This window comes from Alternaria burnsii (assembly GCF_013036055.1).
Source record: "Alternaria burnsii strain CBS107.38 chromosome Unknown 698, whole genome shotgun sequence".
NCBI lineage: Eukaryota > Fungi > Ascomycota > Dothideomycetes > Pleosporales > Pleosporaceae > Alternaria > Alternaria burnsii.
The window spans coordinates 1,725,704-1,742,935 of NW_024066111.1; the positions used below are offsets into that span (position 1 = coordinate 1,725,704).

Below are 17,232 nucleotides of genomic sequence, written 5' to 3' on the forward strand. Positions count from 1 at the left end.
GACCATTTCCAGTCAAGTGTGGCAACCCAAAAGTGCGAAACTTGGAAATGTCAGTCCATCTCTTAAGCTTTACACTACTCCTACAGCCCTGGGGGTTCATATACATCATGTGCCTCTGCGTGTATCCGTAGCCCCAACAGACGAGCAGATATACGGTCCACGATTCGCTATAGAGGGGATCGTCAGTACGCAGCGCACTATACACGTGCATGTTGAATCACTCTGGGAAGCGAGAAAGGGTACAAACGGGGAAAAATTCGAGAATACACAGGGGCTAACAGCGCGCAAGGGGACCAAAGACATCGAATATCAAGATGAATCTGAATGCACAAGGTAAGAGCCACTCCAAAGCTATACGTGCATAATGATGGCCTCTGAACCCAACCCTTGCGGGCTGAACGTTTTACGAAACTCGGATTTGAAGGACAATCATCGTTGTACGTGGGCTCGACCGATAGTCATAACGTGGTGACTTTGCGGCCATATATATCGGCATTATGTCATGTATTCTTCTTTTTTTCTTTCTCTTGATGACGGCCGGTTGATGGAATATCTTATGGTGGCGCTGAGATCTTTGTCTGAGTATCTCTTTTGTATGGTAGTAGTGGTACAGCTAGATCACATCCCGTAGTCGATATTGATGGACCCGGAGCTACAACATCTCGTCTGGATCAGCAACTACTTCAAGTTCGACGATCCTTTACTTTTCCTGCAAGGCAAACACCTCTTCTCAATACCTTTTTCCTTTTACGCCGACGCAGCCGACATATCACAGAACCGCAACGGGCGTCTGGACGAATCCGAACTGTTGCAGAAGCCTTCTAGAAGCAAAGGCAAGCGACTCCGGATCTGCAAAACCAGATGCATGGGCAGAAATTCGGATGCATCGGAGCTGCATGTCAGCAAACATGAGGCTCTCGATGCCGATAAAACCCCTCATGAGCACTCGACTTGCAAACTCAATCCTGCGGTCTCATGCGACTGTACTGGTCCCAACAGGACGGTTCCAAATATCACGGTAAAATGTCATGGATAGCGGGCCGAAGGGCAGAATGCAAAATGGGATACGAGTGCCGAAACGCAAGGTTTAGTCGTCAGACAAGGCTGAAGCGACTCGAGCAACTTTCCACGAACGGAAGGCCAGAAAGCATATTGCGCATGATCGGGCGCAGCGCTTGGCTGGCTGAGTAGGATCGCGTTGGATGGCATTGGGGCCTCGGCCAAGAGCCCTTTTCTGGGGTAAAAGTAAGGTAAGCGGGTCGTGCGCAGATACTCATCAAAAGAAGGTTGTCCCCAAAGCATAGAGAGATAGAGAGTTGAGGTTACTCTAGTCGCTTAATCAAGACGTTGTATTTCGTGTTTCGAGTCGCGCCGTCCCATAGGGGTAGTGTATTTGTCCATGCTGCAGAGCGCCTGTGCGCACATGGGCATTTGTGTAGCTCCTATCCCCCGAAAGGTGTTCACGTCCATCTCCCGCGGACGCGTCGAAGGGTAACACGCCAGCCGTCGGCGGGCGCACGTAATGATTTGTTGTGCGACCGTGCGCGGAGGCGTTCGGTGACCCAGCTGTATTGGGGGCAAACGGGCCATTGTTGTGCGCTCGGACAACCCGATGTTTGAAGCTTGCATGAGATTGAACGTAGAGTGTTCAGAGCGTATCATGTTAGTGAGATTCAGTATTTCGCTTCGCAACGGAGGTTTTGAAGCCGGAGGGAACCTGGTTAGGAGAACCTGGTGCTGATGATCCCCAGGTCTTTTCCTAGGGGATAATCCGGAGCTAGCGCAGATCAGAGAGTAATCAGATTCAGCAGCACCGCAGTCGCGCCGTGACATGGATCGAAGACACAAAGAGGGCAACAACACGATGCCGTTAACAAAATCACGGCTTGCTTCTTATGCGTGTGCAATCAACCGGTCTTTTTCCACAAGTTCCCGCAAGCCTCCCAAAAGCTTTCTCCAACCACGATCCGAGTTGGGACCATCATATTAACCGAAAGAACCAAAAGGAAGGGCTCCTCGTGGCCCAGCCGAAGCCACTGACCTCCTCCATTGGTGCCTAGACTTTTCGAGACTCGAGATACAGTAATGCCGGCCGTGCAGCATGTCGGTCTTAGGGTCGGTCGCATGCATGGTTGCATGCCTGTCAGATGACGCTTCCTCGGACTGTTCCCCTCTTCCAGATAGATGGCGAGTTTGATGTTGACTGAGATTAGTGTGCAGAGCACGTATTTGCAAACTTGTCTAATGTCAAAGGTGACAAGGCGGTGGTCGAAGACGCCATAGAAGCCTTTGGCGTCCCCTCGCACCGGCTCCAACAAGTCTCACATAGAAGCCGCTGTAACGCTTGCGGGCTAGCAACCGTCTTCCCACGCAGCGGCTAGGGCCATGAATGCCACGAGCGACGCTAGCGTCAATCGGTGGAGACTGGGATCATCGCTCTTGTCCTCTCCCCAGCTTATAGTGGATCCTAGATTACAAAGGTCCTTGTCGTGTGCTGACCGGCCCTCTCAGCACGCTGGAACCCTTAAGTCAATCGTACATCATCGTTGTTTGCCCCCTAGGGTGTGCTCTAAGATCTGCTCTGTACCTGCGCTGGTGCTAGGTCGAACGCCATATTTTTACTTTACTTCGCCTACGATATTTTCATGATTTCTGGTTCGATATGACAGCTCCGAGCAGCCACAGGAGTCTTTCTTTTTAGGTGTAACCTATATACCCTCCGAAACATTGCTGGATCAATAGTTCGTCGCCTGCAATGGCCATTCATCAGGAGCCCTTGGACGCGGAGTCGTCCTCGTTTGTACTACCGGACCATATTCACCCGTGGCTGCGCTCAGTCGTTGTTCTGGGATTCATCAGCTTCTTCGCATCGGTATCATTACTCTTCTTACTCACTTACAAACTGGTATCCTGGCAATTGCGATCGAAGCGAAGCAATCAATTCGTCATTCTGATATTCAACCTTCTGTGGGCGGATATTCAACAAGCACTTGCATTCCTACTAAACGTCGAATGGCTGCGACTGGGATCCGTCGACGTCGAAAATCCAATATGCTTTGCGCAGGGCTGGCTGGTATCTACAGGTGATCTGGGAAGTGGAATCTGGTGCTTTGTCATCGGATTACATACCTTTGCATCAATCATCCTGAATTTCCGTCTGAAGCCACGAAGCTTCTACGTTTGCATCTTCCTGCTCTGGGTATTTATCCTTGGGGTATCTTCAATTCCCCTTGGTATGTACGGAGAAAGCATCTATGTACGGTCTGGAGTATGGTGTTGGATTCATCATGACCTCGAAGACCTACGATTGTGGACACAGTAAGTAAAGCCGCATCACGAACTGCATGTGAGATATATACTGACTTCTCAAACCAATATTTAGCTACGTCTGGATCTTCATTTTCGAATTTGGCAACGTCCTTGTTTACGCCATAATCTACACAATTTTGTCAATCCGCATTCGATCCGGCTACTACACAACCGAAGAAGCTAAACGTGTACGCTCCATCGCAAACCTTATGGTCGTATATCCGCTCGTATACGTTGTCTGCACCATCCCGTTGGCTTCCGCACGAATGGCGTCAATGTCCGGTAACCCACCGTCGCTTGCTCGTCTTTGCCTCTCGGGTGCCATGATCGTCTCGAATGGCTGGCTTGACGTACTCTTGTATACTTGCACTCGGCGCATCATGATCTTTTCTGATGAACCACCCTCTGATGTCGATGGCATGGATACCTTCGCAGCGTTCTGGATCGAGAAGCCTAAGCGCTTTGGAGGCGAATGTACAATCGAAGCGATGAATACACACACAAGGGGTCGACGATCAAAAAGCAAGGTAACACTACCATCGGGAAGCGAAAGTTCAGACGATCTTTGTGGGATCGGTTCGAATGACATCAAGTTGGTCACTACAACAAGGGTCATCAGCGAGCCGGCACAGCCAGAGGATTTCGAGGAGATGGAGGCTGAGGCGCGTGTGGTACGACCTCGCACGCCAACGACAAGATGGAGCCAGGATACAAGCGATACGAACGGAAGTCGCAATTTGAGTCTGAAGGAGCTGGCGATACCCCACGTTGCGCACTGAGAGCCTACTTGGAATGTGAACGAAATGCTATCATCACGACATAAATCCACCAACTACGTGTACATGAGACGTGTGCCCAGGACCCAAAATCCTGCACCTACTACGGCGGTCTAAAAGGTGTAGCAAGAAGTCTACCAAAGCAGGGTGTATCTAAAGACTGATTATAAGTCCTGCGACGACACGAAACACAGACTGCCTTCGAGGCAATAAGGTAGAGGGTGACTACCTCCACTAAAAATGCCGCTGCCGCCATAGCGCAATATGCATATGGAGAAGGAATTCCGCCCATGCACATAGACTAATAAACGGGAGTTACAAATTCATCGTTCAAAAGATGCGCATTTACATTCTTGAAGCCTCTCTTTATCGTATGTAGGCTGGGTACGACTCTGCAACTCAGTGATCAGTCGACGTCCCATTCGCCAAGAATGCAGCCAACCTCGCCCCAAACTCCAGAGTGTATGCCGAATCGACAAACTCGTCGAATTGTCTAACTTGCGTACCATCCTCTGTAAAGGTTAGAATAAGTGCATATTCATTCGCATATGGGCCGATCGGCGTCGACGCCGTACTGCGTGCATGTATGATGCAAGTGTGCGCCTCGGAGTCATGCGTCTCTTGGAAGACTGTGGCCTATAATCAGATGAGTCAGTCGCTCTATCTCGTCTCTTTGATAGAATGATTCGCACTGTGAAATTGATGTACAAGGGCTCAATAGTTTCAAAGTATGCGCGGTACTCGTCGTTACTCTTAGGTGAGCGGTTGAGAGTAGCGGGTAGGATTTGTTGCTTGCAGTCCGGAGTTCGGTATGCGAGAATCCTTTCGATATCCCAGACGTTGTAGGCATCGATGACCTCTTTGGTAACGACTTTCTGAGCTTCGAGGCTGTGTGTAATTGTCAGGATGTATCGGGCGAGATATGGCTTCCACAGTCTACGTTGTAGTTGGTAGCTGGAACTCACTTGGCCTGGGGAATGACTTCGGCATTAACTAGACATTTGTTCAAGTTCAGACCTATCCAGATGTCGCTGGTAGCCAAAGTTTCGGAACTCGGGAGAGATGTAGCAGTAGCGAGGACGCACATGGTCGTCGTCGTGAGAAGGATAGTAGATGTCTTCATGATGCCGAGTAGACTTGAGTGTCAGGCTACTGTGGAATCGTCTTGGAGGTAGATGTAGAATAGAACGTATTACGTATAGTAATCCCAGAGTTCAAATGCTCTCAACAGCTCACTACCGAAGCACATCATCCACGATCCTTCGAACACCAATGCTTATTGAGGCGTGACAAAACCATAATGTCGGTGTCGAAGGGATAAAAACCCTGGCTTGCTAACCACTTTCGAGCATCTCGGCATCCTTCCCGCACCGTCGAAAAGAGGAAACAATAAGATGACTGCCAAAGGGTGACCCTTCTCTAATCGATTTCCTGCCTCGACTCCAACATTCACACAAACTTTCAAGGCTAGGAGCTTAGAAGAGGAGGAAATTACATTCCAAAAGTGTCTAACAGAAAGTAGCTGTCATGCTGTACATCGGCTGGTTAGTTGGTATCGCCAAGGTAAAGTAGGGAGACTTCCTATCTAGGAACATGTGCTCACCGCATGTTCTGAAGATTGGTCATACGGTTAACTTGCTTCGAGAACTGAATGAAGCACAATATGGTGCGAAAATCAACATGGACAGATCGCAGAGCACCTACCAAAGCAGACATGACGATCCCATCGCGGCTGGTAACCCACCCATCATGTACATAGCAAGTCTTCTGTACTGGGAAAATTTTGCTTCGAAGGCATTCGCAATATTTTACCTTAGAAAATGGAAAATAATGTATTCTTCTGCCTGGGGTATTCTTTGCAGCTCATGAAATAGAGAAGCTTTGTAGTCATCAATTCTTAAACGTTTCGTGCATATCGTTTCCTCTAAGACCAAAACTGGCAATGCCTTCCCCTTGCTCTTTTCCATGTCCACCTCCCATGAGTATGTATAAATTTCCTCGTAACACCAACACCGCCATATGTGCAACGTCAGGTCCATATCAGCATGGTCAGGTCGCGAGGCGGAGTATTGTGAATACGCGAGGGTAGACTGAGCAATTGAAAGAACTAATCAAACGATGTTAGTCCGATGCAAGACTAGCCGTGCCGTTGACAGCCGCTTGGAACGAATGTAAGCACAGCGAGTTAGATGACGAGCGAAGACAAAGTCGCAAACTACGCAATCCCTTTTAAGCACAGAGTTCTGAGTCGAGTGGGTATAGCTGGGCCCCCATATCCCTGCTCAGTTCACATGCTTACCCATTCCATCCAAGCCTGAAGAAATCCCAGCCTGCCCTGCCTCATGTGCTCCGCAAACTCCTCAAAGTTGATGAGACCGCTTCCTTTTCGTTCGTTGATCTCCTGCTCGACAGCCTCAAGACTGGCTAGCATGATAAGGTGAAGGCGTGATCTTGGGTCCATAGCAAGCTGACGTATTGAGCGTTGCAACGGCTTAAGTTGATTCGTCTCAGTATAATGTGGGTTTGTGGAATGATTGATCTGGTTGCGCGCACATATGATAGTGTCCACACCTTCAATGTTTTGAATGAGGAGACAGTGGATTTCGGGGTTGTCGGTATACCATCGCCAGTTGATCGCATACAGGCCATCTTCTGCTCCTTGCTGTGCTGTCGAAGAGCTGAGTTGTGGAGCTTCTCCGAAAGTATCAGTAGTGTCATGAGCCGGAGAATCGCTTTCGCCGGCATATCTTCGCTCTGAGTAGTCTTCTAGGCCGTCGTGACCTGCGGCCGCAAAAAAACAACGATTTAGATCCGTCCCTTCGTCTGAGGGTAGCGAGGATGTATCAGTATCGGAGGCTACACTGGTCTTTGAGGAGCTATCCGAGACAGTCCGCAAGGCTGTCGGTGGCGGTTCATCGGATGAGTCTGGCCGGAATTGGGGCATAGTGGGATCCCTGTAAGTACCAGCCGGACTTCCATTCAATGCAGGTGGTGCCAGCCATCCTTTACTGTGTACACATTCCACGATAGCATTAAGGACTTCTTCTCGAAGCTGGGACTTGATCAACAACGTGTTCCACATTGTCATGTTGTCGACGTTAGTATTTCTGGATATCTTCACGGTTTCAAGTACCCTCGCTTCAACATCATCGTAGATCTCTTGGAGTATTGCGCATGCCTCTCGCTCGGTATATGGTTTACCGTTATTATGACTGATGAACAAGTTTCTGACATGTGGTCGTCCGTTATTGAGTGTCCTGCAGAATCTGTCGATGATGCATTTCGAGAATCGAAAAACGCCAACCTGTACAATAGCTTCAACAGCAGCCTTACCGTCCGTGAAGTGGTGCATGGTCAGCGCGTCGATTGAGGCTGCTCTGGCTCGTCGCTCGTTGCGCTTCTCATGTGCGTCCATGGCCATGTCCTCTTTCTCTAGGAAAAGCGGGTTGAGTAGTTCGTTGAACCCCTGTTGTGTGACCTGATATAGTACCTCTTTGCCAAGGTCTTGTTCAGGCTCAGGAATTTCGTAACCACCCCATCGCTCTCCGACGGGCCTGGACGAAGAGGCATTGGAGCGCGTGTCTATGTCCCCGTCGTCCTGAAAGCGGACCCTTGAGGATGACCGTGAGCTCCTGTTGCGGGTCCAATTCTCATTCATGTATGCGTTTTCAGCGTTGTCGTTCGCCCTATTGACGGTCTCCAACTCGTCAGCGTCTGATTCCTCGAAACCTTCAGGCCGTGTTAGGCCCTCTTCTTCGTCAATGTAATATTGTCTGCGGGCCCATCTCTGGGTGATGATGTCGTTTTGTTGTTCGTTCGGCGTCCGCGGAGAATACGTGGGTTCGGTATGGTGAAGACCTGTTGTCCATATTATCTCAGCCCGATCAGCCTCGTCGCTGTTCTGCTCAAGCAGCGGGAGAGTTGTAGTCACATCTTCTTCTCTCTTCTGCCGTAGGCGGGGATTGTTCGTGTTCGATGCAGCCATACTGCGGGGCGGAAATGCGGAGCCCAGGGGCTGGCTAGAGCGAATCGTGTCCAAAGCTGACCGCACAGTGACTTCGTCTGACAGCTCCGAGATGTAGTTTCTTGTAGCTTCCTTCTCGATTGCATAGTATGCTCTGAATATGCGCAGGATGTCCCTGCGCGATATATAGCCATCTCCGTCGATGTCGTATCCATTGAAGACTATTCTGGCCTTGACATGGGCATCAGTGTCGTGCATGCCGTCGAGCCCTTTGACCCACTCATCGAACCCGATGAGCCCATTCTTATCCGTATCATAGTATGCGAAGATACGGTCGTAGACGAGGTTCGGTGCGGCGACGAAGCCATTGTAGCGAGGCACGAATGCGTGATTAAAGTCGCGTCGATCGATGGCCCATCCTACCCCATTGGCATCAGCTGCCCACTCGGCCCCTGCGAGACAAGTAAACTGGTCCCACAAGGCCTCAATCTCCTCTGCTTCCATCTTGGTTTCGGCTACGAGGCGTCTCTTGAGTGCTGGATCGATCGAGGGGCTCATCATGTGAGGCTTGCCAGGATAGAGGGGCTCTTGCTTTGGGAGACTCAGGTATGGCGCAGGCACGCGAATCTTGTAAAAGATGTGGTTTTTGTAATGCGAATTGGTTGCTTCGCAGTTGGAGCACAGGTCAAAGTCTGGACAGTTGGCGCAGTGCCACCTGGTGCCTCGGATAGGCTTCTCGTCGCACCCGTTGCACGTAATGCCACGATGTATAACGCCCTCGAGCCTCGCGCGGTCCTCTGCAATGTGGTACAAGGTGCGCTGAAGGGTCTGGCCTTCGGGGTCAATGGCATCATCCGCGTCCTCGTCGCTCCCCAAGGACAAATCTGTAGCTGCGATACTCTCAGCATCATCGAGAGCAAGGCTGTCACCGGGAGGGAATATCTGCGCATGTCTTGCCACGGCGCGGGCTATCTGGGCACGATCCAGTACCGTGATGTTCGGATTGCGGGCGTTCAGCCAAGTTGCGACACTGTCCGCCTGTGATGGGGACAGGGCTCGATCGGGGTAGAGTATGACCAGCAGTCGGTCGAGGAACTCGTTGTATAGGCTTGTTATGGCATTTTCGATTACGATATGTTGGGCATCTGGCTGCGCGCTTAGGATGATGTCGCGCAGCTCTGTTGGGGTGACGAGGTTACGAGGGTCGAGGGGCACTTCGGTACCGAGCAAATCGTATCGGCCCAGAAAGGGTATGTCGCGCTCGTTCAATGGGAGGGCAGGTGCTGGCGGTGGTTCTCGCGGGCGCCGTCTGCGGACCGCGTTGCTGCGCTGGAGGCCATCGCCCGGGCCAGGGCTTTGGACCGTGTTGTAGATGAGGTATGCCGCGTATCCAGCTGACACACCGGTGAGGAACAATATAGCGGGCGTATAGCGGGATACGGTAGAGGGCGTTGACGCCGTCATGCTAGAGCCGACTCAGACGAGCGGTGGCTGGTGAATGCGCAGTCCAGGTATGATAGAATAGAGGTTGGGAAGAACATGGCAGGTAACGTCCTACCAAGAGTACTGCAGTCACCCGTTTGACGTCTTCATGGCTTCGAAGGAACCATCAGACGCGCTCTGACCAGAGTGCTTGTAACCCTGGGCCCTCTTACCCACATTGCGACAATTGCGGCTGACTCAGCACCAAGCTCACGGACTTCCGAAGCTTCGCATTGGGTAGAACACCTTCACGCAACAAAGCCAGAGGACGCATGCTTTGAACATGGTAGTGCTGTATGACCATTCAACTATCTATTCTACCACGCGGCATGGCCGCCGTCCATTCTTAGGTCCGCCCCCGTCATGAACGAACTCGCATCGCTCAGCAAGAACACCGCTGCACCACGGTATTCCTCAGGCTTTGACAGACGACCCAACATGTTCTGTGTCGGCCACGTGTCTCTACGCTCTGGGTATTTCTTGAAGAGCTCCTCCACCATTGCAGTCACAATGTACCCTGGCGAGATTGTGTTGACGCGGATATTATGCTCGCCCCATTCTGACGCGAGGTTGCGCGCGAGCTGCATGACACCGGCTTTCGACGCGTTGTATGCCGAGCAGATTAGACCCTGTTGACTTGGTTAGCACAAGGCATGGTAACGAGTCGAGGTAGTCGTACCCTATTTGCAACTGTACCAGACATGCTCGCGATGAGCACGATACTTCCGCCACTTCCAAACTTGATCATTTGCTTCGCAGCCGCTTGCGCAGTCATCATGACTCCCGTGATGTTGACTTCGAACATGCGGTTTGCATCCTCAGCAGTGTATTCCAATGCAGTCGTCTCTTGTTGGATGCCGGCCGCAGCAATCAGCCCGTCAAGTCTACCCTCCTTGTTGGCGATGTCCTCAACAATCTCATGGAGCTTCTTGACATCTCGCACGTCTATTTGGCGGTATTCGAGCGAAGTTCCGAGTTCGTTCTTTGCTTTCTCAGCAATTGGCGCAAAGTCTGCTGAGGGTTCCTCGAGTCTGTCAAGTGCGTATACTGTGCACGCGTGTTAGTTGTCTGTCCAAGCTCTCGACAGTCCAGCTCGTTGGAAAGACATACCTCGTGCGCCAGCTTCCAGCAATGCTTCGGCTTGTGTCAGACCGAGTCCTCGAGCAGCACCCGACACCAACACTACCTTCCCCGCTAGGCTAAACTCTGGAAGTCCTTGAGTCTTTGGCATGGTTTGGATCATTTGGACTCGATTGTGCAAGATAAAAGGTGGAGATATTATAGAAATCGGGGTATGCGCAAACAAGGTCGCTCAAAGTCAAGTATTTATACACAGAAAAGGAATGCGAGATCGGTTCGTAGAGTCGACGCAAACCGGGACCATTGTGGATTTTAAACCGGCCCCAGGCGGAGAGTCTGGTCACCGGACTTTCTTGGAGTAGGCCTGGCCTCGGACTGTCTTCCTCCATTGCATGCATGGCACGATTGTGGAAGACTCCAATACTCTTGTTTGCGGGGAAGCATACCGGCATCTTCGATGGATTGCCCGATTGGGCATACCGAAAGGCCCCCGCGGGGGATGTCTGGTATACTTTTTTGGAACGTCAACCACGTCGACCTTGCGTGGCTTGGACCAAGGGCCAGTACGATACCCGGCCTCGAGACGAGTGCGTTCGGCTCGGGTTCGGGACATGAATTTATTACGGCCGTGAAGTTTGGGATACGTGTTTGCATGGTATACTACCTAAGTACTTAAGTCAACCAAAATGGCATCATCAGTTCGAGACACAAACCATTACGATAGTGACTTGTTCCTGTACAGCTTCGTACCCAAAATGGTGCAGTATTATGCGCTCTTGAACCCTTTCATCACGCAAAAGGCGCTTTCAGAAGGCCATGGACCTTTTCACGCTTTTGCAGCCAACCTACATACAACTTTGGAACTGTTCAACAGATGAACGCAGAGCTTGATGGAACACACAAAAGAGGAACTGCTTTATGACGGAAACATGGTGTCAGCATTAGATTGATGCTTACACAATTGTCCTCCTGGCGAATCGCATCCTCAATGCATCATCTTGACTCAACCTGCAACAGCCTTGCCAACTGCGCCCTCTGCGCCCTCTCATCACTTGAACCGCTGCGGGTCTGATCGCTCAGCAACCGCCTTGAAGACCGCCTAGGGTATGATTACACAATCACGCAATGGTACGATGCCTGGAGTTTTGGTCGAATCCCGCGATCAAAAAGGCACAGCTAAGTCCCAGCGTGATGCGCGCTGGTGTGGCACAGTCCTGTGTCGCGAAGCGCCGTCCAACAGCTTAGCTGTAAGATTGAAATGCCAGATGCTGAAAGTGGATATCAACATAAGGCATTGAAACAACAGATGTCTTGTATCACTAAAGATATGTCAATTATATTTGGACATGTCCACCTGTTATGCGCGTTCGAAAGGGGTGCTGTCGCGGGTCACAGGCATGGCGGTCCGCCCTCGCGACTCCCACGCTGCAAGCGTCACCATTATCTAGGTATCATCAACTCATGCAAAAGAAGGTTTTTCCATTCATTGTACTCAATACATGACCTCACAAAGAATAAGGTTGCCAAATGGCCATACGGTGCGCCTCACTCGCATGGGCTGGGACGCCAAAAGCCGCCCGACGAGGCTGACCCAAGGCCCAACGGGCGGGGCAGTGCATGCAGATGATTAGAGGCGCCAGCAAAGCCGTCGTCCAACGGGAATCGCAAGATGAGACCCGCCTTGACGCCTGAGGAGGGCACAGGTAGGAATGTCTCTCTCAAGTTGATTGAGGCGTTGTTGAGGATGCATGGGATCCTTGAAGTCGCGAATATCTTGTGAGGCTGCTGCGCCTTAGGCCGGCGAATGGGTTTGTTGTGTATGTGAACTGAACTGATTGATTAAGACAGCGAGGTCGCAAAAAGAGATATGTAGTAGGTAGATTCGCGCTTCGAGGCCAGATTCCGTATACAAGTCCATCATTTGGTACTTCTTTGCTCTTCACACATCGCAAACAAAACATCATCATATAACACACAGCCAGCCACTTCACTCAATGGCACCACACACTCTCACCCTAGACGACTCGTTTACACTCTTAAGACGTTCAGAGTACTGCGAAACAGCCTATGACTCTTCCTGCACAACGCACCGCACCATCATCCTCGTCATCATCATTTTCGTCGGTGCCTTTGTCGGCGTCATACTCAGCTTGGTGTACGTGCGAAGTCGCAGTCGCAGATACGCTCGAGAACGCGCTGTGCGCGCCAATGGTGGGCTGGGAGATGGGCTCAAAGTGCTCAGAACTGAAGATGGCGTGGCGACAGTGAGATTCCCGTCTGGAAGGACGATCAGGGGGAAGACGGGGGGTTGGGATGAGAAAGGCGCATTCGAGGCGTCACCACCACCATATATGCCGAGAGTACCTGAGGTTGCCAGAGTGTATCGTTGAGAGAAGTGAGCCAGTGTCCACAAGAGAGGATGTTTGCCGTTGTCGAGGAGCTGGCAACAAGGACGCTGTGTGCTCTCATCGAGTTCGTTGACTCATTACAGCGCCACTTCCCAGAGGCAAAGTGAGAATGCATCCACGGCCAAGAACAAGTATTGAACTCCGCAACAAGCCCGTGGCCCCTATACTTCCAAGATCGCTACCAGGACGAGCCTTCTGAGATTGCGGGGAGCTTCGCAAACGAGACTTACCCTCCGCCTCTCCGTGCATGTAGTAGCGGCTATGCGTGTATCGCAACGAAGACGAAGATGCCATCGGTTGCAGAAGGTGGCACCAAGAGTATGCCAATGGAGGTACGGGAATTCATAGCGGTCCCTACGTTGGGTTCACCTATATCAAATCCCTAGATTTCCAATATCATCATGAAAATTTCTCATCGAAGAAAGAACGAACGCCACTCTCTACCAACCCCTTCTCGCTATATAGATGACCAGTCTTGCCAGTCCGCTTCTGTCTTCTTATCAAGCGCCCTGCAAGCCAAGGCCAACTCCATCTCCGTTGCCCATGGCGCCATCGTCTCTGCTTCTGTCTCTTCCTCTACCCATTTCCCTGATTCTGCGGCCCTCCATGAGGCCCCTCAGTCCTCGCTTTTGTAGCCCAACTACTGCACTCATCTCCCCGTTCCATGTCTCTCGGTCTTCGATGCCACTTCCATCTCCAAATCCACTATCCGATGCTGAAGCTGATGTTGCTTCAGACGCCGCTGAGCTGACTTCGTCATCGTGATTCCGATCTACATCAGTGTTGACGCGGAGTGCGCGAAGGCCAGCATCCAGGCTCCGTTCTACGTCGGCAACTGTAGTGTTGTTGCTTGAAACAGAGGCTGAGAAGCCATTCGTTGTTCCGTTCGTGCCTGATACGCCGTTGACACCCTTGAACGCGATACCGGAGCCGCCGCCAGCCGCCATGGCTGCAGCATTGAAGATTGCCGCAGTGTTTCTGTTGTCTAATAAGATATGAAGTCTCTCGATGATCGCTTCCAGTAACCCGTCAATGTGGTATGGTCGCGCCAGCTGAAGTAGAGAACAAAGAATCTGCGGTGAGCATAGGGGTGAGTTATGTGGTGGTAGTGATGATGTGTATAGGAAATGTATAAGGGCTTGAAGTGTAAGATGTGTGTGTGGGAGGAATAATGTTCGAGGCCGTTGCAATGGCGAGTGCGATGAAGGTTCTGGGGGGCTCAGTGAGGAATAAGAGTTCGCTGATACGGCTGTGGCCTCGGATGGCGTTATAGTGTTGGCGGTGAGTGTTGTTGCGGTTGAGTAAGTCGTCCTGATAGAAGGTGTAATGGTGATGCTCGAGTTCCTTGATGGATGCATTGTGGCAGTAGGTCGTAGAGTCGCTGCCTCAGCATTTTCCTTCTCAGCGCTTTGGGCACTCTCGCGGAGCAGCTGATTGAAATAGGGGCCCCAGCGTCGAGCAATAATGTGAGAGTTGACGGGGATGCGCTCACCGTGTAAGGCTAGGAAATCCATGTCCGCAAGTTCTCGCATACCTAAAGCCAGCTGACCTAGCTCGGTGGCCGCGGGTAATAACGTGCGACCACCTGCAAGCATATCAAGTCGATCGTGCTGGGGCGGTGCGCTTGCAGAGCTGAATCCCGATGCTGGTGTTACTTTGCGTGGATTATCGTAGAGTCCGAATGCCTCTAGTTCAACCACGCACATGTTTGAGAAATTGATGCGCCGATGATTGTAGTCTTCGACCAGACTTCTCTTGCGATTTCCAAGAATAACGAAGCTATTTCGACGGTTCCACAACACTCCTCTGTTCCAGCTACCCTGGCTGAAGATGTTACCACCAGCTTCGATGCGGCCCCAACTTAGTGTTCGCAAGTCGAGAGCCCATAAAGCATATTCTTGTTTTGAGGAGGTCAAGAATGTACCGCTTACTACAAAGTGATTGTTTATGACACCGCCGTTTGGAAATCGGAGGCCTGGTGGCGAGAAATTGCCGTGCATTGGCTTCTCGGACAGGGTTCCATCGGGATGCCGTACTTGCAATTCGAGCTTGACGTCTAGGAAATTGTAGTTGGAGTATATGAGCATTGATGACTCGCCAGTCTTGTTGGAGATCCGCTCTTCGGGTGCTCTTGCTTCGCCAGCTTGACGTGTTCCTCCGCCAATATCGCTGGGGTCGATACTGGTGAGAGGCGCAACCACGCTTCGATAAGCGCCGCAACTTCTGCCTAATGTGCTCGTTTCTGTCCATTTGAGGCTCCGGAGATTGAAAACGCTAATCTGCTCAATGTAGTGGTTGGCACTGTCCTGCCCGCCCACGACGAGCATCTCCGCGCCACCCTCGCCGTCCAACTGCACGCCAAGAGAACCCTGGTTTGGATTCGATGAAGGTGGGTTGTGCCGTATGGCTGTTACAGCGGCTGATGTCGAACTGAAAACGGCAGAGCTTGGGAGTATGGTTGCGCAATGCGCATAACGACCTTGGGGTGGATCGGTTGTGGCGACATGCATCCACTCTCTTGTAAGCGCATCGTAGATGTGGACATCGGACATGACCACCACTTCAGGCTGAGCATCGGCAGGAGCACCTTGTATCACAGAAGTTGCTTGGTTAGAAGACGGACTTACAGGTGACATGCCTCCATAACAGACGAGTTTCGTGTCACCAAGTGGGCAGACGCTGTGGAAATACCGAGGAGGCGGAATGTCACCTTTTGCATCGACCTTTGTCCAGTGGCGCTTGACGAGATCGAGTTCGTACAAGTCCGACGTAAGCTGCGGTCTCGTCCGGGAGAGTCGGCGGCCGCCAAAAACATATAATTTGTCGCCTAGTATGGTGGTAGTGGCGCCCACGAGGGGATGCGGTTCTCTTCCAGTTGTACGATGTACATTGCAGACTAGACCCGACAGTCCTGCCGTTGAACTTGTCGGTGTTGTAAGTCCTGCGAGCATAGCTGGAGACTGAGACATGCCAGGCGTCCGAGTTGAAGATGTTGGTGGCCGGTCGGATCCGCCATCTTGGCCATCTTGATGGTTCAAACTTGTTTGGCTGTTGTTCAAACTCGATGTAAAAGGTGCCGATGTTTGGGAATCCAGGGTGTGAGTTCGGCTAGCCATGCTGCGCGGGCTTTGTAGCGAAGCAGTAACGTGCTGAGGTCCACCGGGATCAAGAAGTAGCTCGACGGAAGAGGATGAGAATTTCTGTAGAGGTATAGCCCAGTTTGGTATCACAATCTCCACATGACGAGACTTAACGCTAAGAGATCTGCTCAGGGATTTGCTGCTCTGCCAGGGAATTCCGGAGAGGCCAGGACAGCTACTCGATGGCGGAGAGCTGAGGTCAAAACTCGTACAGAGGCTTTTAGGTGTTACAATCTGATCATGGACGATGGGCACGTGCTTAGATCCGATTCGACGAGACCAATTGGATTCCAGTGGAGTTCCCAAGTGGACCCTGCGATAAGTGTTGGAAAGAGAACCCGTAGAGTCGACAGAACGTTTCTTTCTGGTCAAGACCTGTCTGTTGTTTATTTCTCTTGGTCTTTTCCAAAACAACGATGTGTCGCCCAATCGCTCGGTACTAGCACCGACAGAGGGATAGAATAAACCTAGAGGCAGTGCCATGGTTAGCGACCAGTATGCAGGATGAGATTGGAGATGCAAAGTAATGCTGAAAGATGAGGAATGGCCTGGTTTTGAAATGGTCTGTCATGGGCTGCAACATCCTTCCAATGCAGGCGTCTTTGCAAGGTACGGGTTACAAAGAAAGGCCCTACCACAAGTTGACAAGCCATCTTTACACATTAGGGAAAGGCATGTTGCTGCAGTGCGACTTGCTATCGTGATACGAACAGTGATCTTACGACGCAGCGCCTTATGGTAGTACAATGAAAAATTCCAGCTCTTTTGGAGATGTAATGGCTAAGGATACGGGAAGGGAAAACAACACAACATGTTGATGCTGGCTGCATGGGCTGAAAATCGACAAACGAAACAAAGAGAGGGGTGCAGGCTTATGAAAGGAAGACGAGCCTTACTTTTGAGAGAGAATCGCCACACACGGGAGCGAGCGGGGAAGATGATCCAGGGGAACGGTAGACGTATGCAGAGAAGGAAGAGGCGGTATTCAACGCGTGGTGCTGCTGAACTCGCGCGATACAGATGACAGCGAGGTTCGTGTGGAGGCCTCTACGCTGAAAATGGACTAGAGCCTT

At 51.3% G+C, this 17,232-nt stretch overlaps 6 protein-coding genes across 6 annotated transcripts; 3 read left to right on the top strand and 3 right to left on the bottom strand.

The window, feature by feature from the left end:
- Positions 1 to 2,755: 2,755 nt before the first annotated feature.
- On the top strand, positions 2,756 to 4,088 carry GT037_004742 (uncharacterized protein; the record flags this gene model as incomplete). Its single annotated transcript, XM_038929789.1, has 2 exons — positions 2,756 to 3,318; positions 3,383 to 4,088. 2 exons carry the CDS (start codon positions 2,756 to 2,758, stop codon positions 4,086 to 4,088), a joined length of 1,269 nt encoding a protein of 422 aa, XP_038788061.1.
- A 396-nt stretch (positions 4,089 to 4,484) lies between these two features.
- On the bottom strand, positions 4,485 to 5,208 carry GT037_004743 (uncharacterized protein; the record flags this gene model as incomplete). The annotated part of the gene is made up of 3 exons (XM_038929790.1): positions 4,485 to 4,721; positions 4,778 to 4,973; positions 5,051 to 5,208. The coding sequence occupies 3 exons, from the start codon at positions 5,206 to 5,208 to the stop codon at positions 4,485 to 4,487; spliced, it is 591 nt and encodes a 196-aa protein (XP_038788062.1).
- A 906-nt stretch (positions 5,209 to 6,114) lies between these two features.
- On the bottom strand, positions 6,115 to 10,774 carry GT037_004744 (ef hand domain-containing protein; the record flags this gene model as incomplete). Its single annotated transcript, XM_038929791.1, has 5 exons — positions 6,115 to 6,192; positions 6,385 to 9,443; positions 9,905 to 10,160; positions 10,211 to 10,578; positions 10,642 to 10,774. 5 exons carry the CDS (start codon positions 10,772 to 10,774, stop codon positions 6,115 to 6,117), a joined length of 3,894 nt encoding a protein of 1,297 aa, XP_038788063.1.
- A 1,831-nt stretch (positions 10,775 to 12,605) lies between these two features.
- Positions 12,606 to 13,001, top strand: GT037_004745 (uncharacterized protein; the record flags this gene model as incomplete). Its single annotated transcript, XM_038929792.1, has 1 exon — positions 12,606 to 13,001. One exon carries the CDS (start codon positions 12,606 to 12,608, stop codon positions 12,999 to 13,001), a length of 396 nt encoding a protein of 131 aa, XP_038788064.1.
- Positions 13,002 to 13,171: 170 nt separating this feature from the next.
- Positions 13,172 to 13,405, top strand: GT037_004746 (uncharacterized protein; the record flags this gene model as incomplete). The annotated part of the gene is made up of 1 exon (XM_038929793.1): positions 13,172 to 13,405. A coding segment is annotated over one exon (234 nt), but the record flags the coding sequence as incomplete, so codon positions are not given.
- Positions 13,406 to 13,519: 114 nt separating this feature from the next.
- Positions 13,520 to 16,642, bottom strand: GT037_004747 (galactose oxidase; the record flags this gene model as incomplete). Its single annotated transcript, XM_038929794.1, has 1 exon — positions 13,520 to 16,642. One exon carries the CDS (start codon positions 16,640 to 16,642, stop codon positions 13,520 to 13,522), a length of 3,123 nt encoding a protein of 1,040 aa, XP_038788066.1.
- Between the last annotated feature and the right edge of the window lie 590 nt (positions 16,643 to 17,232).